At 38.5% G+C, this 23,676-nt stretch overlaps 2 protein-coding genes across 2 annotated transcripts in view; both read right to left on the bottom strand.

The window, feature by feature from the left end:
* Positions 1–12,264, bottom strand: part of LOC137255617 (sodium-dependent proline transporter-like) — a 37,330-nt gene extending 25,066 nt beyond the window's left edge. The window contains exon 1 of the mRNA XM_067793068.1: positions 12,177–12,264. The gene's annotated coding sequence lies outside the window, so the exon portion shown is untranslated. The remainder of the gene's footprint in view (positions 1–12,176) is intronic.
* Positions 12,265–20,084: 7,820 nt separating this feature from the next.
* On the bottom strand, positions 20,085–22,570 carry LOC137255272 (uncharacterized). The gene is made up of 2 exons (XM_067792724.1): positions 22,393–22,570; positions 20,085–20,794 (listed from the first exon to the last, which is right to left on the bottom strand). Exons 1-2 carry the CDS (start codon positions 22,568–22,570, stop codon positions 20,085–20,087), a joined length of 888 nt encoding a protein of 295 aa, XP_067648825.1.
* Positions 22,571–23,676: the final 1,106 nt, after the last annotated feature.

The raw sequence follows: 23,676 nt of genomic DNA on the forward strand, positions 1-23,676 counted from the left end.
GAACGTATGGTCAATAACCGACTAACTTGGTACTTAGAGTCAAATAATTTAATCACAAATATACAATGTGGTTTTCGTAAAAACCGCAGTACCATAGATCATTTAATTCGACTGGAATCATTCGTTAAGAACGCCATCATTAACAAACAGCATGCAGTGTCAATCTTTTTCGATTTAGAAAAAGCTTATGATACGACATGGAAGCATGGCATTTTAAAAGATTTACATGATTTTGGTTTACGGGGTCGTTTGCCTCAATTTATATCCGAGTTTTTAACTGACAGACAATTTCAAGTACGCGTGGGTTCTACCCTGTCTGATCATTATACTCAGGACCAGGGCGTCCCACAAGGCAGTATTTTGTCTGTCACACTCTTTAGTATTAAAATTAACAGTCTATCAAAGGTTTTAAGTGCTTCAATTGATGGATCACTCTTTGTGGATGATTTTAATATTTCTTGTCGTGGAAAAAATATGCATACTATTGAACGACAACTGCAATTATGTTTAAATAAAATAGATAAATGGTGTCTCGAAAACGGCTTTAAATTTTCTAAATCCAAAACTAATTGTATACATTTTTGCCGCAAATACAAACCACATAAAGACCCTGAAATATTTTTAAATGACACTCCCATCAAAGTTGTAAAGGAGGCAAAGTTCTTGGGTATACTTTTTGACTCCCATTTAACTTTTCTTCCACACATTAAATACCTAAAAAATAAATGCTTGAAGGCACTAGATCTATTAAAAGTTGTTTCCAGTTCCAAGTGGGGAGGGGATCAATCTACCCTCCTACACCTGTATCGATCACTGGTTCGCTCGAAACTTGATTACGGCTCCATTGTGTATGGTGGAGCCTGCAAAAGCAACCTAAAAATATTAGATTCAGTCCATCATCAAGGTCTAAGACTCTGTCTTGGCTCCTTTCGAACTTCACCTGTTGACAGCCTGTATGTCGAGGCTGATGAACCATCTCTTGAACAGCGACGTATAAAATTAGCTTTACAGTATATAACAAAACTGCATTCGAATAAGTCAAATCCTGCATATAACTGTGTCTTCAATCCTCTGTATGAGGATTTATACAATAAGAAATCTTCTCTTGTTCCGCCTCTTGGTTTAAGAATAAAACCACTTATTTTTGCTGCTGGCATTGAGCTGGAAAACATAGCTCCTTCCTGTCTTCTTTCTTCTCCTCCTTGGCAGTTGGTTAGGCCACAAGTTGACCTAACATTAACTACATTTAAAAAATCAGACACTAATGAATTACAATACAAACAAGAATATAATCAATTAAAACATAAATATAGCAGTTATAAATCCTTATTTACAGATGGGTCCAAGGACGGTGGCGCAGTGGCTTGTGCCACTGTCATTGGATCCAGAACAATATCTTCTAGATTGCCCGACAACAGTTCTATTTTTACAGCTGAAGCTAACGCCATATTAACGGCTCTCAAATATATTCAAGGACATCCAAAACATAACCAGTATATAATCTATTCCGACTCTCTTTCTTGCCTTCAGGCAATTAAAAACACTTCTTGCAAACATCCACTTTTAATTGAAATTATTGAATTGCATAATGAACTTGCAACTGGCCAATACGACATCGTCTTTTGTTGGTTACCCGGTCACGTTGGCATTTCTGGTAACACGATGGCCGATCTTGCTGCCAAGGCAGCACTCAACAAATCTGTGACACCACTTCTTATTCCCTACACTGATTATAAAGCTACCATTAGATCGTATATCCGTGATCTGATGCAGAAGAAGTGGGACACCCAGGTGGGCATAAATAAATTACATGCAATAAAACCTTCTGTTGGTTATACCTACTTGGGTTGTCAGTCCAGATTTGAAGAGGTCATCATGCGGCGATGTCGTATTGGCCATACGAGATATACTCATGAATACTTATTGAAAGGTGAGGATCCTCCGTTCTGCATCCCTTGTGATGAAATAATCACGGTCAAGCATGTTTTGCTTGACTGTGTTGAATATTCCATCACAAGGGATAACTATTTTAAATCCCGAACTATGAAGGATCTTTTTAACAATAACAGTGGTCATTTAATTATTGCTTTTTTAAAAGAATTAGATTTGTTAAATGAATTGTAAATATATAAATATTTTATTATTGGAATTTTGAATTAGTAACTAAGATTGTTCGTGGCTGTATCCTTGAGGGGGGTTAAAGTACCGTAAAATCATTGTCCTCCTGAGAGGGTACGTAAGTCCACAAACGTTCAAAGTAAATTCAAACACTCCGCTCTTTTAATCGTAGTATATGTGTTCTTTTAAATCTATGGCTATATGTGCCTAAATTGCTAGCGACTGAGGGGATGGTGTAAATCCAGCTGGGGTCCATGCAGGTAGCAAAAGCAATGTAAGTCCCCATGGTCCCTTGTATGGTGATCTACCTTCAGTTGTTAGCAATCCATAGCCCATTTTTATATTGTCTTGTTCACTATAGTTAAACTGTTTTAGATCTAATCACTAGTCTTAAATGTATATCTGTGATATTTACTAGTGTTTTTACTGTTCGTTGTCAACAGGGTTTTATTTTCTTATATCATTCATTCTACAATGTCAGTATTACTTGTTCTCGTCACGATATGGCTGCAAGATTGCCGATGTGACGATAAACATTAACTCACTCACTGTTAGTGGCTGTGCCCTCGAGGGGGGGTGAAGTATTGTAAAATTATTGTCCTCCTGAGAGGGTACGTAAGTCCAAAACATTCTATGTAAATTTAGTACGACCAAACTTTTAATCGTAGTATATTTGTTGTTTTTAATAATGGCTAACTTTCAGTATAATCGCCAACGGCTGAGGGGATGGTGTAAATCCATCTGGGGTCCACGCAGGTAGCAAAGGTACTGTAAGTCCCCATGGCCCCTAGTATGGTGATCTACCTTCAGTTGTTGGCGATCTGCAGCCCGTATTTTATGTTGTATTGTCCGAATAGTGGTAATTGTTTTAACTCTCCCCACTAGTTTTAATTGTAAATGTGATGCTCTAGTAGTTTTACTGTCCTTTGACGACAGGATTTTGTAATGTATACATATTTCATTTCAGTATCAAAATGTTCTCGTCACGATATGGCTGAAATATTGCCAATGTGACGTTAAGTATTAACTCACTCACTATTTGCTATAGGAAAAGTCGGTAGTACGATTCCAACTACAACCGTGCGTAAATCACAATCAACTGATGATCAAAGGTGTTCGTAGACGTGGAATTTCATGATCGCTGTCATAAAGCTGATGGTGTTCATTCAATGTGTCTTTCGTTTATAGAGTGCAGTTCGGTAGGGAGGACCCGGGGTACAATAGGTTCGTAGCTGAGTCGGACTCAGGTGAAATAATCGGTAAGTGACAAAATGATATTGATACTTTTGCATTGCGACCCGTGAAGGTCCTGGGGTAGAATAGGCCTTCAGCAACCCATGCTTGCCATAAAATGTGGCTATGCTTGTCGTAGGAGGCGACTAACGGGAGCGGGTGGTCAGGCTCGCTGACTTGATTGACACGTGTCATCGGTTCCCACTTGTGCAGATCGATGCTCATGTTGTTGATCACTGGATTAACTGGTCCAGACTCGATTATTTACAGACCGCCGTCACATACCTGGCATATTGCTGAGTGCGGCGTAAAACTAAACTCACTCACTCACTCGGCAGGGAGATTTTGACTAAAACGGACTGTAGTGTTCGTTTCAAGAGCAGCGTTGATTTTCCCTTTGATGGAACGCAAATGTGACGTGTTACAATGAGTCTGTTTCAGCATGCAAAGGCCATACTTTCTTTCAGAATTGATACAGTTATAATCATGTTTTTATTTGGAGTCAAAGACTGCAACAAAGTGTGAAATACATCTGAGATAGATGCGTTCACTTCTGTAGCGGGAATAAACATCATATGTTTGCACGTCATCTTGTACATGCTGTTAATGTGTCATGACAAGAACACTTGTCCATCTATCCACTCAGCTGGTATACTCGGTAGCAGATATTTGTAATGCAATGATTAGTGATGTTCATACCCGACAAGGTAATCAGCGTAAAATAATATGTACTCCAAAATGAAATAATCGAAAACAGGTAATAATAGTTTCGAGGAAAACAAGAAGAAATAGCTTTCAGTACCCGCCCCAATGGATAATTACCCTTCATGAGTATGTTTACTTGTCATGATGATGTCAAATGTTTTGGTATGTGTATGGCAAAGTGGAAGGAGAATACTGAAAAGTTTTGAAGCTCTGCTCCAATTAAAATTTAACGTCACATCGGCAATATTTCAGGCAATATATAAGCACTTAGAGAATCAGCCATCGAATGTAAACTAACTGTATCACGAAAGGCGTTAAAACCAGCTAGAATGTATTTTGAGTATAAAAGTAGTATCAAATAAGTAGAGTGAGTGAGTGAGTTAATATTTAACGTCACATCGGCAATATCTCAGCCATATCGTGACGAGAACATTTAATACTAAAATGAAATATATGTCTATTATAAAATCTGTCAGCAAAGGACAGTAAAACAACTAGGATATCACAGATTAGAATATAAAACTAGTAACTATACCTAAAACAATTTATCTATACAGGACAATACAATGTAAAACTGGGCTATAGATTGCCAACAACTGAAGGTAGATCACCATACTAGGGACCATGGGGACTTACAGTACTTTTGCTACCTGCATGGACCCTAGCTGGATTTACATCATTCCCTTAGCCGTCAGCAATTTGTGAAATCTAGCCATACAATAAAAGGACATTTATTCTACGATTAAAAAACTGGAAATTTAGAATTTACTTTCACTGTTTGTGGACTTACGTACCCTCTCAGGAGGACAATAATTTTACAATATTTCAACCCCCTTTGAGGGTACAGCCACTAACAATTCTAGTTGCAAATCTAAACAACCAATAATTAAAATATATCTATTTACAGAACATGTTATTCAAAATTCAATCAAAAAATCAATTTCTTTTAAAAAACCTATAATTAAATGAGAATTAATGTTTGTAAAAAGATCCTGTACAGTTTTGACATTGAAATATTTATCCCTTGTGATGGAGAATTCAACACAGTCAAGCAGAATATGCTTGACCGTGACTCTCTAATCACAAGGGATACAAAATGGAGGATCCTCACCTTTTAAAAGATATGAATGAGTATATCTAGTATGGCCAATACGACATCGTCTTTAAATAACCTCTTCAAATCTGGACTGACAGCCCAAGTGGGTATAACCAATGTAAGGTTTTATCTCATGTAATTTATTTATACCCACTTGGGTGTCCCACTTCTTCTGCATCAGATCACGGGTATAAGATCTAATGGTAGCTTTATAATCAGTGTAGGGAATAAGAAGTGGTGTCACAGATTTGTTGAGTGCTGCCTTAGCAGCAAGGTCAGCCAATGTGTTACCAGAGATCCCTACATGGCTGGGTAACCAACAGAAGACGATGTCGTATTGGCCAGTTGCAAGATCATTATACAATTCAATAATTTCAATTAAAAGTGGATGTTTGCAAGAAATGTTTTTAAGAGCCTGAAGGCAAGAAAGAGAATCTGAATAGAATATATATTGTTTACGTTTAGGGTGTCTTTGAATATATTTGAGAGCTGTTAATATGGCGTTAGCTTCTGCTGTAAAAATAGAACTATTATCTGGTAATCTAGAAGATATTGTTCTGGATCCAATGACAGTGGCACAAGCCACTGCTCCACCGTCCTTGGATCCATCTGTAAATAAGGATTTGTAATTACTATATTTATGTTTTAATTGATGATATTCTTGTTTATATTGTAAGTCATTTGTTTCTGATTTTTTAAATGATGTTAATGTTAGGTCAACTTGTGGCCTAACCAATTGCCAAGGAGGAGAAGAAAGAAGACGGAAAGGCGATATACTTTCCAGCTCAATGCCGGCCGAAGAAATACATGGTTTAATTCTGTGCCCAAGAGGTGGAACAAGAGAAGATTTTTTGTTATACAAATCCTCATAAAGGGGATTGAACACACAGTTAAAGGCAGGGTTAGATTCATTACAGTATAATTTAGTAATGTATTGTAAAGACAATTTTATACGACGTTGAGTAAGAGATGGTTCATCGGCCTCAACGTACAGACTATCAATAGGTGAAGTTCTGAAAGACCCAAGACAAAGTCTTAAGCCTTGATGGGGGACAGAATCAAGAAGTTTAAGGTTGCTTTTGCAGGCTCCACCATATACGATGGAGCCATAATCGAGTTTCGAACGTACGAGTGATCGATATAGGTGTAAGAGGGTTGCTTGATCCCCTCCCCACTTTGAGTTGGAAACGACTTTCAACAAGTCAAGCGCTTTCAGGCATTTAGTTTTAAGGGACTTGATATGAGGCAGAAATGTTAAATGCGAGTCAAAGATTAGGCCCAAGAAATTGGCCTCCTTTACAACTTTGATGGGAGTGCCATCTAAAGATAGTTCAGGGTCCTTATGTGGTTTATATTTTCTGCAAAAATGTATACAGTTAGTTTTGGATTTAGAAAATTTAAAACCGTTTTCAAGACACCATTTATTTATTTTGTTTAAACAAAGCTGCAGTTGCCGCTCAATAGTATGCATATTTTTACCACGACAAGAAATATTAAAATCATCCACAAATAACGATCCATCAATTGAATCGCTTAAAACTTTTGATAAACTATTTATCTTGATGCTAAAAAGTGTGACAGACAAAATACTGCCTTGTGGAACACCCTGATCCTGATTGTAATGATCAGACAGGGTAGAACCCACTCGAACCTGAAACTGTCTGTCATTTAAAAAGTTGGCAATAAATTGAGGCAAACGACCTCGCAAGCCGAAGTCATGTAAGTCTCTTAAAATACCATATTTCCAGGTTGTGTCATATGCTTTTTCGAGATCAAAAAAGATAGACACAGCATGTTGTTTATTGATTAGTGCATTTTTAACAAATGATTCTAAACGCACTAAGTGATCAACAGTACTTCTGTTTTTACGGAAACCACACTGTATATCAGTTATAAGGTTATTTGTTTCCAAGTACCAAACAAGTCGATTATTTATCATGCGTTCCATGGTCTTGCAAACACAGCTAGTTAACGAAATCGGACGATAATTAGATGGATCGGTATGATCACGTCCAGGTTTAGGTATTGGTACTACTATGGCGTCACGCCATGACGGAGGAAAGTTACCCGATGTCCAAATATCATCAAAAATATTTAGAAGAGTTTCTAGGCAGGATTCTGGTAAGTGCCTCAGGAGTTGATAATGTATGTTATCAGCTCCTGTAGCAGTGTCATGAGCTTGATCAAGAGCAGTATGGAGTTCATGAATAGAAAACGTTTCATTATAATCTTCCCCATTATCAGAATTGAAATTAATAGTTTTCTTTTCTTCTTTTTTTTGATATTGCTGGAATTTTGGTACATAATTTGAAGAGGAAGAATGTTTAGCAAGGGTTTCACCTAGTTTATTAGCAATATCTGATTTATCAGTAAGCAATTGATCTCCATGTTTAAGATGATGGACAGTAGATTTAGTACCTTTACCTTTGATTTTCTGGATCATGTTTCATACCTTGGACATGGGTGTCCGAGAATTTATTTTGGATACATAATTTTGCCAAGATTGGCGTCTATTTTGTTTAAAAGTACGCCGTACTGTAGCATTTAAAATTTTAAATTTATTTAAATGATGCACCATGGGATGGCGACGGAAATAATGTTCTGCCTTTTTCCTTGCCTTCCTAGCTTGTTTGCACTCATCGTTGAACCATGGTTTTCTTATGTGTGGAACTGCAGAGGACTTTGGTATACATTCATCAGCTATAGATTTTAGTTCATCAGAACACCTTTTGATAGCGTCAGGAACATCAATAAAATATTCATGTTGAAGCCTGGAAGCACACAACGTTTCATATAAAGGCCAGTCAGTCTTTTTAAAATTCCATCTTGATGATGGAGGAACATCAGATGGAGTTACAGATTTCAGTATAGTAGGAAAATGATCACTCCCACAGAGGTCATTGTGGACTGACCATTCGAATTCATTTAGTAAGTTGGAGTCAGTTAATGACAAATCAAGAGCTGTATATGTTCCTGTGCCAGGATGTAAATATGTATTGGTACCATCATTATGTATACATTATTATTTGAAATGAAATCCTCCAGAAGCTGACCTTTAGTGTTCGTGATTACACCACCCCAAAGTGGGTTGTGCCCATTTAAATCACCCATGAGTATACATGGTTTGGGTAATTGATCGTAGAGAGTTTGTAGATCAGCCTGCATAAGAGTTGATGAAGACGGAATGTACAATGAACATAAAGTAAGCGTAATGTTCAAAGTCATTCGCACTGCAACGGCTTGAAGTTTAGTTTTGAGTTTTACAGGACTATGAATAACATCATGTCTTACAAGGATTGAAGATCCTCCAGTGGCTCTATCACCAGGTGGGGAAAAGTGATGATATGCATTATATTGACGTAAGTTAAACGTATTTGTCTGCTTTAGATACGTTTCTTGCAAGCAGAATGCTGATGGTGTAAAGTCTTGGACTAATAGGTGAAGTTCATTAAGATTAGTCATTAGGCCCCTGCAGTTCCACTGAATAATATATGAAGAAACTATTTCTTGGGGGGATTTATTGGGGATCTACCCCTTGATTTCCTTGAGGGCGATAAGCTATGTGCCCTACATTGGATGTTTTCGGACACATCCATGTCCTCTAAGGATCCAAACTTATTAAAAAGTTTGATGGTGTCATTTGAACCTTTGGAGGTTCTGCTACTTTGACATTTTTGTATGTCATTTTTGGTTTTGATTTTATTTTTGGTAATAACTTTCCCATTATCTTTTGATTGAGGCTTAGGCATAGGCTGTGATGATGAGGACGATTGTTCTTGAGAAGATGACCGTGACTGAAATGGAGCAAGTGTTTTTGGAAGTGATTTAGCGTGGTTGGGTGTGTATATTTCAGGTTTCTCTGTATCCTCCCATGTCAGATCAGTCTGGCACTCCATTGACGAAGTGGATACAATTGCTTTGTGACTGGCGGCAGAGGGTATTCTCGTAACTGAGGCATAAGAAGTGGTCTGGTCTGTTGGGGAAAGAACAAGTTTCTTGGCATCAGCAAAACTAACATTTTGCGTGAACTTAATTTTGTTTATTTCCATTTGTTGAATCCAGATGGGACATTGTTTCGAGAAAGATGAATGTATCCCAGAGCAGTTTGCACATTTTTTAATGTTGTTATTGCAATCCTCAGTAACATGAGTTTTCTCACTGCAATGAGCGCATGTTACCGAGTTAGTACATGTAGTGACACCGTGTCCATACTTTTGACATTTGAAACATCTCAGTGGATTGGGAATATAGGTATCAACACTGAGATTGCAATATCCTGCTCTAACTGATTTTGGAATGGTTGGTGAAGAAAAATGGAAAAGATAAGTATTAGTAGGTTTTGTTTCAGAGTTTATTCGTGTTGTAAATCTTTTGACAAAAATCACTCCTTGCTCTTTCATTTCTGCCGCTATATCAAGTTCTGACATATCAGAAAACAGTCGATCTCTGTCTCTGACAATCCCTTTGCTCGTATTCAGAGTCCTGTGAGGGGAAATTGAGACCGGAACTCCAACGAACAACTCGGTAGACATCAGGTTGGTGGATTGGTGTTTCCGATTACACTCTATAAGGAGAGAGCCTGAACGTAATCGCCTGACATTTCTGACCTCACCCGCAATACCATGTATACCTTTTGATACTGCAAAAGGATTTAATTTAATAGGTGATTTGTCAAGAGTTTCCATAACGAGAAATCGTGGCCAATATTCGATTGAGCTGGACGGTCGAGGTTCATCATCATCATCATAGTCAAGGTGACGTTTGTTTCTTTTTAGGGGGGTTGTGTAAGCCATGGGTAATTTAGTATGGTTCATCATCTGAGCTCCCCACCCACCACGGAGTATCACAAGGACAATGCTAAAAACAAGTGGGCCTCCGACTTGCAGCACCAAGGATACTCAGATGATATACTCTAGCGGAAGAATTATAAATAACTAATCCACCAGATTGGCCCATGAGCCACCGCTTTCTGGCATAAGACTCTAGGCAAAGTTTAAATACATATTAACATTTTTCCAATTCCAAATCATTGCACTGTAATAATAAGTCCAAGTCCGAAATCAAACAATTCCAAATACGATTTGTGCATTGACATGTAAACCGTCCATACACAGGGCTTGGCATGACCAGCCAATTGGTTGAACCGGGCCCATTCAACCTCCCGTCTAGGTGAAGTAAGGGTCGAAGGGGTGTGTTGAGCAAAGGGAACGCGGTCACAGGTCCCCAGTGCTCTCAACCCCCAGACTCCCGTCCTCCACCGACACAGGGCCGCAACCCACGGCAAACGGGTTGGTGGACCAAATATCCCCCCGGGTCCACTACGGGGGTGTCGGCGAGCTCTTGGCATTACCCATCACCCACCACGAGGAGGTGGCTCGCCACGGGTGCCATAAAATAAGTAGAAAACTATTTCAGAGAATAATATGTAACTATTGGCTTCTGATCGCAAGCAACTGAAAGCAGATCACCATATTAGGGACCATGGGGACTTTCAGTGCCTCGGCTACCAGCATGGACTCAAGCGGGATTTACTCCATCCCTTCAGCTGCTGGCGATTGTGGGCAAACTCATATGAAATGTACTTTGGCACACGTGCTTGATGACGGTGTTAATAGTAAATCGAAACGTTGCTCTCGTTGCTATAAAGAAGTTGCCTGTCCTGTGACGAGAAATATTGTAGGTACACAATAAATACAATTAGTTACAGAACCAGTCGGACTGTAAATCACTACAGTACCACCAAAGAGTTAAACTACCCAGCATGTATTTTAAACGCAGAAAACAATTTATACAAGACCACGTAAAAATGGCCTACTGATCACCAGTAATTGACGGTACATCACCATACTAGGGGCGATTGGGACTACCTCTGCTTCATTCATTGATCCTAGCTGGATGTACACAGTCCCTTCAGCTACTGGCGATTGCATGCAAATTTAGCCACAAATTAAAATGACAATAATACTACAACTAAAAAGTGGAAGACTAGATTTGACTTTGAATGTGTTGGGACGTACCGTAAAGGAATCGAACCCGAATCATCGACCTGACGAACAAACGGCTTAACCATTAGGCTAACCCACTGCCTCACAAATGTGAACAACCCTCTGAAGAATTTACACATTAATTATATTAGTACAAATTATCATTTATTGGTATGGTGGGTGACCTGTCTAAGGCGCCAGGCTAGTGTTTCAACCAGTTTTAGGTGACGAGATCGAGCCCATCCGGGAACGGGTGTAAAATCCTCATTGTGAACTTGCAAACTGTATGCAAACTGTCCAAGTACAGAAACGTACAATAACCCTGGACAAGGTACTGACTATAGTCCATCAAACTGTGAATGGGTACCTCGCAAGGATGGGAAAACCACATTAACTCGGCTCGACTTGTTGATGCAAGAGTTATATCATCCCTAGGAATTGGAGATTGTTAATACGATGTGCCGTTTAGATTGACACCCAGTGTCAAATCGAGTGGAAAACATAGCGCCTTTGAGCAGCTGAACTGGATATCAGCACAATACAAAATGTTACTATAATAATAAGAAGACAAACAAATACGTGCACTTCATATTTGGAATATTTTAACAGGAGAAATATCAACACCTACCCAGATATCATTTTGTTCCTTAGAATGCGATTGCACTTTGGAATTCGTCTGAAATGCCCCTTAATGTAGAATGGTTAAATAAGCCTCCTTCATTTGTGGGACTAGTCAGTGTACCAGTGTTCAAATGAGGACTTGACCACAAGCTGTAAATTGATATTCTGATGCCCATATGGGGAGAGGGATTAATTTTTTCAAAGGCTATGCATTTATCATCGTCTGTTGATACTCCTTGGAGAATTACAACCTTGTATAACAACATGCATTTAACAACTCTGCAAGATATTGTGAGAAACATCATGAAAAACGACCTTGAGCTCGATGATTCAAATATTTGTATCAATCGCGCACACATAATAATCAACGGGAAAGTGATAGTTGCACCCGATGACCATGATCGACGAAGCATACTCACATCAGCCAAGAAACTGAAGGGCACAGATGCGTGGATCAGTGAAGACTTCTCGAAGACAGTCCGGGAAAAAAGAAGAAAACTGAAGCCAGTGATGATGGATGCCAGGGACAGGGATGAACGAGCATATCTACGGTTTGACAAACTGATTACTCCCGACCGCGTGTATACATACGATCTAGAAAACGACAAACTGATTGTGTTGAAGGAGACACACGGCACGCCCACAAATCCACGTGCTAAAATGACGTCAGATGTCAACAAAAAAACACGTGACCGAAGATAGGAATGCGGCCCGGCTCTGACAGACAGTGAAATTGACAACGAAATCGACAACGACGCAGACACTATTGAGCGTGTTTCCCTCATGTGTTGGAATGTCAATGGATTGAAATATAAACTGTGCGTTGACGATTTCAAAGAATATTGTGCTATCTTTAATATTTTTGGGTTACTTGAAATCTGGAATAATTGTATGAAAGACTTATTGAACTTGCCTTTCCAGCCTATCGCGTATTTTGTAGTTACCGGGAGTTTAACGATAGAGGTGGTGTCTCTGTGTGTATTCATTCTACTCTCATTTCTTACTTAAAGCATGTGTTTACAATATACACTGACATAATATTTATTGTATTGCATAGGACCATGTTTGCTACAGCACGTGATGTGATACTAGGCTTTGTGTATATTCACCCTGCGACCTCCTCTGTGTTAACCGACACCAGGCCTTGGAAAGGTGTTGACTATCTGGAGCGTTCCCTCTCGGAGGTGCTGTTTGAATGCCCAGATTGCGACATAATCTTGATGGGAGATTTTAATGCTCGTACAGGAGATATGAATGATTTCATCACAGATGATAGTAACCGTTATATACCAAGTCTTGAAGATATTGACTATGAAATAGATGAATTCACTATGCGACGTCAGTCGTGTGATGATGTAATTAATGACTATGGCAAAGAACTTATCGATTTATGCTGTACATATGGAATTCATATGCTCAATGGTAGATTCACGGGCGACAGAAATGGTGCATTTACGTGTTTCAAAGAGAGTGGAGCAAGCCTGGTTGATTATGTACTGTGTTCATCAAAAAGTTTTGAGAGAATTATAGATTTTGCTGTGTGCACGCGAAGCGAGTCAGATCACTTTCCTTTGTGTGTTAAATTCAACATTGGCACTGCATCTAGGCACAGCACGGATGTAGACACGAATGGAACCAGTATCCCCAGATTCGCATGGAAGGAAGCTAACTCAGCAACATTTAGGAACATTGTATCTTCCTCCTTGAATGACTTGCATAGAAACTTATTGCTTCCGAATCAGGTGGATAATATAGATCAGATTGTCAGTGATGTCTCCCTAACTATTCAGAATGCAGCTGTAGCATGTGGTATGTTGGGCAGGCGATGTCAGTAACGAGTGAACAACACATGGTACGACCATGAGTGTAAAAATCTCAAGGACAAAAAGTTCAAACTATGAACAAATTTAGAATTACCGGTGATAAACAACTACTGACTAAATACATTAAGCTCCGACATATGTACAGATGCATGTGTCGAAGTAAGAAACAACAATACCAAGATCGTCAGATAAATGAATTAACGGATGTGGATATCAACAACAGGGAGTTCTGGCAAAAAGTAAAGAAAATGTCAAGCAATAGGAAAGTAAAAACATCTATAGGCCAGAACGAGTGGACCGAATATTTCAAGGAAATTTTGAATATAATAGGTAATTCGGTAGATCAACTTCATCTCGACAACGCAGAGGAAACTCTACGCGACCACTGCAATCTGTTATGTGAGATATGTTAGGACGACGACATTATGCATCTGCTAAATAGAGACAAATCCGGACAAGAGGTCGAGACAGCTAGTTGGAACTTAAAGGACGGTAAAGCACCAGGTCCAGATGGTATAAAGACAGTGTGAGTGAGTGAGTTAATATTTAACGTCACATCGGCAATATCTCAGCCATATCGTGACGAGAACATTTAATACTAAAATGAAATTTATGTCTATTATAAAACCTGCCAGCGAAGGACAGTAAAACAACTAGGATATCACAGAGTAGAATATAAAACTAGTAACTATACCTAAAACAATTTCTCTATACAGGACAATACAATGTAAAAATGGGCTATAGATTGCTAACAACTGAAGGTAGATCACCATACTAGGGACCATGGGGACTTACAGTACCTTTGCTACCTGCATGGACCCTAGTTGGATTTACACCATCCCTTCAGCCGCTGGCGAGTGTACAATATGCTAGCCACAATTAAAACAACAGGAATACTACGATTAAAAGCCTGGTAGACTTAAATTTACTATCAATGTTTTTGGACTTACGTACCCTCTCAGGAGGACAATAATTTTACAATACTTCAACCCCCTTTGAGGGTACAGCCACTAACAATCCTAGTTGCAAATCTAAACAATCAATAATTAAAATACATCTATTTACAGAACACGTTATTCAAACTTCTACCAAAAAATCAATTTCTTTTAAAAAACCAACGATTAAATGAGAATTAATGTTAGTAAAAAGATCCTTGACAGTTTTGACATTAAAATATTTATCCCTTGTGATGGAGAATGCGACACAGTCAAGCAGAATATGCTTGACCGTGACTCTCTCATCACAAGGGATACAAAACGGAGGATCCTCACCTTTCAATAGGTATGCATGAGTATATCGTGTGTGGCCAATACGACATCGTCTTAAAATAACCTCTTCAAATCTGGACTGACATCCCAAGTAGGTGTAACCAATATACGGTTTTATTTCATGTAATTTATTTATACCTACTTGGGTGTCCCACTTCTTCTGCATCAGATCACGGATGTAGGTTCTAATGCTAGCTTTGTAATCAGTGTAAGGAATAAGAAGTGGTGTCACAGATTTGTTGAGAGCTGCCTTGGCAGCAAGATCAGCCATTGCGTTACCGGAAATACCTACGTGGCTGGGTAACCAACAGAATACGATGTCGCATTGGCCAGTAGCAAGATTATTAAACAATTCAATAATTTCTATTAAAAGTGGATGTTTACAAGAAATATTTTTAATCGCCTGAAGGCAAGAAAGAGAGTCTGAATAGATTATATATTGTTTACGTTTAGGGTGTCTCTGAATATACCTAAGAGCTGTCAATATGGCGTTTGCTTCTGCAGTAAAAATAGAACTGTTATCTGGGTTTGTAATTGCTATATTTATGTTTTAAGTGATGATATTCTTGTTTATATTGTAAGTCATTTGTTTCTCATTTTTTAAATGATGTTAATGTTAGGTCAACTTGTGGCCTAACCAATTGCCAAGGAGGAGAAGAAAGAAAACGGAAAGGAGCTATGGTTTCCAGCTCAATGCCGGCCGAAGAAAGAAAGGGTTTAATTCTGTGTCCGAGAGGTGGAACAAGAGAACACTTTTTGTTGTATAAATCCTCGTAGAGAGGATTGAAAACACAGTTATATGCCGGGTTAGATATGTTAGAGTATAGTTTTGTAGCATATTGTAAAGATAATTTTATACGTCGCTGAGTGAGAGATGGCTCATCTGCCTCGACATAGAGACTGTCAATGGGAGACGTTCTAAAAGATCCAAGACATAATCTTAGATCTTGATGATGGATAGAATCTAACATTTTGAGACTGCTTTTACAGGCTCCACCATATACAATGGAACCATAGTCAAGTTTGGAGCGAATGAGTGATCTGTATAAGTGAAGTAGGGTGGTTTGATCGCCTCCCCATTTTGAATTGGAAACAACTTTTAACAAGTCGAGTGCCTTCAAACATTTAACTTTAAGGGATTTAATATGTGGCAAGAACGTCAAGTGGGAGTCAAATATAAGACCCAGAAACTTGGCCTCTTTAACAACTTTAATAGGTGTGCCGTTTAGATACAGTTCAGGGTCCTTATGTGGTTTATATTTACGGCAGAAATGTATACAGTTAGTTTTAGACTTAGAAAATTTAAAGCCGTTTTCCAAACACCATTTATTTATCTTGTTCAGACACAACTGCATTTGCCGTTCAATAGTATGCATGTTTTTACCTCGACATGAAATGTTAAAATCATCCACAAAAAGTGATCCATCAATTGAATCGTTTAAAACCTTTGATAAACTGTTTATCTTGATGCTAAAAAGTGTAACAGACGAAATACTGCCTTGTGGTGCACCCTGATCCTGACTGTAATGATCAGACAGGGTAGAACCCACACGGACTTGAAATTGTCTATCATTTAAAAAGTTGGCTATAAATTGAGGCAAACGACCTCGCAAGCCGAAGTCATGTAAATCTCTTAAAATGCCATATTTCCAAGTTGTATCATAGGCCTTCTCAAGATCAAAAAAGATAGACACAGCGTGTTGGTTATTGATTAGAGCGTTTTTAACAAATGATTCCAAACGCACTAAGTGATTGATAGTACTTCTATTTTTACGGAAACCACATTGTATATCGATTGTAAGGTTATTTGTTTCCAAGTACCAAACAAGTCGATTATTTATCATGCGTTCCATGGTTTTGCAAACACAGCTAGTTAGTGAAATTGGTCGATAATTTGACAGATCGGTATGATCACGTCCAGGTTTAGGTATTGGTACTACTATAGCGTTACCCGATGTCCAAATATCATCGAAATATTCAACAGAGTTTGAAGACAGGATTCTGGTAAGTGCTTCAGGAGTTGATAATGTATGTTATCAGCGCTCATGGCTATAAATTGAGGCAAACGACCTCGCAATCCGAAGTCATGTAAATCTTTTAAAATCCCATGTTTCCAAGTGGTGTCATCTGCTTTTTCTAGATCAAAAAAGATCGACACTGCGTGCTGTTTATTAATTATGGCATTCTTAACAAAAGATTCTAAACGCACTAAGTGATCGACTGTACTTCTGTTTTTGCGGAAACCACACTGAATATCTGTTATTAGGTTATTTGTTTCCAAGTACCAAACAAGTCGATTATTTATCATGCGTTCCATGGTCTTGCAAACACAGCTAGTAAGTGAAATTGGCCTATAAGTGGAAGGGTCCGTATGATCACGTCCAGGTTTAGGAAGGGGAACAACGATAGCATCACGCCACGACGAAGGAAATTGTCCAGATGTCCAAATATTATCAAAAATATGTAACAGCGTCTCTAAGCATGTATCTGGCAAGTGCTTCAGGAGTTGATAATGTATGTTATCAGCTCCTGAAGCAGTATCATGAGCCTGATCAAGAGCAGTATGAAGCTCATGTAACGAAAACGTTTCATTATAGTCTTCCCCATTATCTGAATTAAAGTTAATAGTTTTCTTTTCTTGCTGTTTTTGATATGTCTGGAACTTAGGTTCATAATTTGACGAGGACGAATGTTTTGCCAAAGTTTCACCAAGTTTATTAGCAATATCGGTTTCATTAGTTAATAACTGGTTTCCATCTTTAAGGTGGTGAATACTAGATTTGGAGCCCTTACCTTTGATTTTTTGGATCATATTCCAGACTTTAGATATTGGTGTACGTGAATTAATGTTTGATACATATCGTTGCCAAGATTGGCGTTTGCTTTGTTTAAAAGTACGCCGTGCTTTAGCATTTACAATCTTAAATTTATTCAAATTATGCACCATGGGGTGTCGACGGAAATAGTGTTCTGCCTTTTTCCGCTCCTTTCTAGCTTGTTTACATTGATCATTGAACCATGGTTTGCGAATATGTGGAACTGCAGAGGACTTTGGTATACACTCATGAGCAATAACATTCATTTCATCACAAAAACGTTGAATAGCATCAGGAACATTATCAACAAGTTCAGGTTTAAGCCTGTCAACACACAGAGTTTCATATAAACGCCAGTTAGCCTTTTTGAAGTTCCATCTTGATGATGGAGGAACATCAGATGGATTCACAGGTTTTAGTAATGTTGGGAAATGGTCACTCCCACAGAGGTCATCATGAACTGACCATTCAAATTCGTTAAGAAGGCTTGAATTATAAAGACAGAGATGGTAAAATGTTGTAATGACTTACTCCTTATCTTACGATCATTTTTAACGAGATATTAGCTACCGGAAACTACCCCACTGAGTGGGCCAAGGGTATAATCGTACCTCTTCACAAGAAAGGTGACGTCAACGATGTGAATAATTATAGAGGCATATTTGTGGACTTTAAAATGCCTTCGAATCCATTAATAGAAAGCTTCTTTGGTACTCACTAATAAGAAACGATATCCATGGCCGAATATTAACTGTGTTAAGAAATATGTATGCTTAAATACAGTCAGCTGTGAGAATAGGTACTCACTCAATTTCTGACTATTTCCAATGTTTGAGTGGCGTTTGACAAGGGTGCGCTCGTAGTCGTTTCCTTTATACAATATTCATTTCAGAATTACAAGTCATGATGGAAAATGCCGACCTTAGAGGAATATTCGTCGATCCTGAATTTATGGAGCTCTTTCTGTTACTTTTTGCTGATGACTTATGTATCTTCGACGATTCGGTAATTGGTCTTCAAAGAAAAATAGACATTCTACATAACTACTGTGTGGCATGGGGAGTGGAAATCAACATGAATAAAACCGAAATATTAGTCTTTCGAAACGGAGGATTCTTACGTAATTCTGAGAAATGGTATTTACAAGGATCACAGATAAAATGCTCAACATATTATCACTATCTCGGAATAACGTTTTCCACTCGCCTGTCTTGGACTAAATGTACTGAGACCCTTACCAGTAAAGCTACTAAGGCTTTAATGGCTATCAAACGGTTCTCCTACAAATATCCAAATACGTCTGCAAGTGTTCTTTTCAAGCTCTTCGACAGTACAATAAAACCAATACTACTTTACGGTGCAGAAGTATGGGGTATTAGGACAGAGAAGTTATTAACAAATTCCACTCTAATTTTTGTAAATTTGTACTCGGAGTAGGTAAGTATGTGTCTAGTAACGCAGTATATTAGCAGAATGTGGTCGATATCGTATTAGTATAGAGTATCAGGTTAAATGCATTCGGTACTGGTGCAAACTGTTATGTATGCCTACTGATAGGTATCTCAAACAAGCCTATATTCTTATGAAAAAACTTGATAATTGTAACATAATTACCTGGGCATCTTATATTAGGACATTGTTAAACATGTATGGCTTTGGTTTTGTTTGGGTAAGCCAAGCAGTTGGTACTGGCAATGACTTTCTAGCTGTATTTAAACAAAGACTTATAGATTCTGCAAAGCAAAATATGTTCATCAAAATAAATGAGTCAGTTCATTTATCTTATTATAAATCACTACAGTCATTACTGGATGTGGAGTACTATATCTCCAATGTACATCTGAAGGAACACAGACGTTATTTATGCTTATTACGTATTCAACAATTGCCAATCCTATGTAATGTAAGATTTAAAGATGACAGTGGAACCAGCACAATATGTAAAATGTGTAACAGTAATAGTTTGGAAGATGAACCACATTTTCTAATTGTTTGTGATGCATATTCCCATTTAAGAAGCAAATATTTACCAGAACTAATTTGTCCATCTACCGTATTCAAATATTATAAGTTGGTAACATGTATGTAAAGATAAGAATCTACTTATAAAAATTGCTCTGTTTATTTAACATGCTCTTTATAAAAGGAACTGTATCCAGAGATAAACGAGACATACATGTTTACTCTGATGTATATCTGTAAACCATATTGTCAACACATCATATATCACCTTGCATTTATTCACTGTACATGGGCCAATGGCCTTTATACCGAAATAAAAATCTCTGTACTCTGCCCCATTGAACAATGCTTTACCACTACATGGTGGTGTAAATGTTTACACGTTGCACTTTGTTTCTGCAGAAAGGCACAGCTTTGGAACTGTTTGAAGATAATTGTGTAATCAGACATTGTATCAATCAGACAGTCGAGAACGTTATGGCAGATAAGGAATACAACCGCCCAAGGGCCTGGGGTACTGGTTTTTTGGAATACATCTTATGAATCAAATCAACTTCTTTCAGCGGAAGACTGCCGATAATCTTCATCATTGCTTTGTTTTCAGATATGATAAAGAGATGCACGGTGTCCTTCGGATCCAGGTGTTGCAAAAGTTCTTTCAACAGTGCCCATGCTATGGTGTCGCTATCAGCATACAATGGTGCAATCTCATTGCAGTATTCTGTCACCCCCAAACACCCATATCCTACAACACGTCCGGTTTGTGAGCAAGCAATGAGGATATTCTTTGCATGACTCATAATCCAGTTTTTCAAGAAATAGTCCCTCTCACTTTCACATATTTTGTCGTCGTATGCCTTCAGCTGCGTAAACATGGCATCTTCATAAGAGACAAGACTAATACCCGAACTCAGATCTGCATCAGGAATCGCCTTCAGGATGACTTCCACTGGTCCACGTTTCTGGTGTACGTCATAGTAGAACGTGAAGCCATGGCTGTCGTAAAGGCTGACCACGCCTGCCGAGAGAGTGATGTTTGCGTCACCAAGTGCTGTTAGACCATGACGATTCACATCTCGTCCAATACCATTGCCTCTGAGGTCTTTTTTGACGACATAGAGGCCACCTTCCGCTGTCTCTTCATTGAAATAGACAAAGGCCCGAAACGCTGAGGGAAAAAAGGATGGACATTATTAAGAACACAGTGGGCAAGAGGAACCTGAAAACACATAAATTTCATTCATAACGTCTATACCATTTTTGTGAAAACAAACAGCTGACGATCTATGGTGTATAGGAGCTAAAGGTGTTAGAGTCTTGTCACTAGCCTAGAGTATAGTTGTAGCATATGTTGAGCTCTGGTTCTCAACATCTCGTTCATATTCTGTTGCTCCTATTAAACCAGATAGGCAATATAACTTGAGTGAGCAAGAGTGAAGTGTCCTTGCGTGCAAGGCAAGACATTTGATTTATTCAACAACAATTAGCATGCAAGGGAGATATTTCAGTTTAATTCTACATGGAAGTATACTCCTAACAAAAATAAAAACGAACAAAAATAAAAAAAAAAAGAAAAAAAAGAACGATCTCGACAGCGATTTTTGACGGCATGTTACTGTTTGGGTAAATATTTAAGCATGCATAACCCCTAGTAACCACCAAGCTGATTTATCTGTTAACATCGATATCATCCCCGAAAATAGGCACCCTAAGAAACAGCATACAAAATGTATGGAATGAATGTGCTCCACTTCACACATACAGTCTGATCGGTTAACACCTACCAATAGGCCACTTGCAATCACACCTCTGCTACAAATTTCATTTTTACGGATGACAATGCCCGTAAAAGGAGTTGCTAATGATGTTCATTAGCTCAACAACATCCCATATATGGCCTGGCCGGCAACGTCAACTGAACATAATCCCATTGAACATGCTTGGGGCATTATTCGAAGTCGTGTTTACGGTCACCAAGTTAACCCTATGACTCTAGATTAACTTTACCTAGCGTTATAGATTGAATGGCAGAACGTTTCATTTTAACAGCAACTTAAAAGATTCATTTGGTCAATGCAAATACGTGTAGAAGCTTGGGCTCATGGTGGTTATACGCATTACCGGAAACGGCATCGAAGTCCAAAACTGACCTAAACTTTAATTTTAGCATTTCGATCCATCAGTGAAGCATATTTGCACGACTGTTTAACGGGTACATGCTTCTGATGATCAACTGCATTTTGCTAATCGTGTGCACATATGTTGAACCTTTCTATTGCACAATTCCATGATTTTCAAAAAATGAAAATGTAAAGACTAAAAATTGTCTTGCTTAATTTATTCGTTAGCTATATAGGAGAATATGTCTTCTTATAGTGAGAAGCACAGCATCCCAGGGTTGCTAGGAGGGGCTCTCTGACCAGTAGATGAAATGTAATGACTTTAATGATGGTGGTGGTTCCGGGCAGGTGGATCAGCCTCCCGCAAGCAAGGAGAGTGCTCATAGAATACCGATATGGTCTAACTTCACTTTTTTATAGTGTATCGTCCTCTGTAGTTAAACTGTTTAGATATATTCACTAGCTTTATATATCTATCTGCCATAATGTAGTAGTTTACTGTCCTTTGTTGACAGATTTTTCCCCATTTACCATTCACTGTTATGTACAATAGTGCCGGTTCTCTTCACGACCTGGCTGAAATATTGCCGATGTGACGTTACAGAGATCTATAGATTCAGTTCAACAATTTCGTTCTGTCACTCACCGATTATTTCACCCGTGCCCGTTTCAGCTACGAACCAAGCCTTTGAATCCATATCAAACACGCAATACAATAAGTCGAGGGGTATCTCCCAGTCCTCTGCGTCCGTCAGGGTTTTAATTGGTCCAATGTCATCTCGGGTTGCCTTCCTCACTACGTACCTGGGAACAACAGCAGACATGTCAGTATTGGAGGGATATCAGATGGGAACGAAGAGTAATGTGACCTCTTCACGACTAAAGGAGGACGGAAAAAATCGAGGCCGTGCTAGCGTTTTAGTCACGCTCACACGCTATCAGTACTAGGCTTCTCTATTTATGGTTGACACATTGACCTACCTTCAGGGCAACAACGAGACGTTATGTCGGCTCGTGTCCGGGGGGACGTCACATAAAAAACATGTTACCTTGTACTGATAACTACTTTTCCTTTCTTACCCTGTAATTTGAGAACATTGTGGGAAGCAACATATCCGCCCATTTTCAAGTAAGATTTTGTAAGAAATGTATTTGTAAATGCATCATTTAAAAAGCAGTCTTCAGCCCAGTCAGGGCTTAGATTTTCGAAGCTCTCTTAGCGTTAAGTGAGTGAGTTAATATTTAACGTCACATCGGTAGTATCGGAACCATCTCGTTACGAGAGGATTCTTGACACAAAAAGAAATATATGAATATTACAAAACAACAAAAAAAAACTATGAACGACAGAGAGTAAACCCACCAAAATATCAAAAACGGGAAACAGGAGTGGAATGTTAAAAGTAATAGCACTCTTGGGACAGTGCAAAATGACACCTGGCTATATCGCCAACAACGAACGTAGATGGGGACATACCCTGTATGGAACCTTGTTGGATTTACACCATCCCTTCAGCACCTGGCGAGAGAATGAAATGCTTGCCAAAATTAAAGTAACAAGAATACTAAGATTAAAAACTCGGTAGACGTAAATTTACATCGAATGTTTTGGGGCTTACTTATCCTCTAAGGAGGACAGCAATTTTACAATACTTAAACCCTTTTTGAGGATACAACCACTAACAAGTCTAAACTATTCTAAACGACCAATCAGTAAAATACATCTATCTACAGAGCATAATCATCAAAATTCAACAATGAAATCGATTTCCCTTGAAAGGCCATTAATACAATGAGAACTAACTGTGTTAAAAACATCCTTAACTGCTTTTACAGTAAAACACTTATCCCTTCTGATGGAAAATTCAACACAGACGAGCAGATTATGTTTGACCGTGACTCTCCCATCACAGGGGACCTCACCTCCTAA

The sequence above is a fragment of the Haliotis asinina genome, chromosome 11, assembly GCF_037392515.1.
Source record: "Haliotis asinina isolate JCU_RB_2024 chromosome 11, JCU_Hal_asi_v2, whole genome shotgun sequence".
In the NCBI taxonomy this organism is placed as follows: Eukaryota; Metazoa; Mollusca; class Gastropoda; order Lepetellida; family Haliotidae; genus Haliotis; species Haliotis asinina.

Coding starts and splice junctions, on each gene's coding strand:
- LOC137255272 (XM_067792724.1), bottom strand. CDS start 22,570: ATGTCTGCTGTTGTTCCCAGGTACGTAGTGAGGAAGGCAACCCGAGAT. Junction 20,795..22,392: donor GGGCACGGGTGAAATAATCG/GTGAGTGACAGA, acceptor TTTTTCCCTCAG/CGTTTCGGGCCTTTGTCTAT.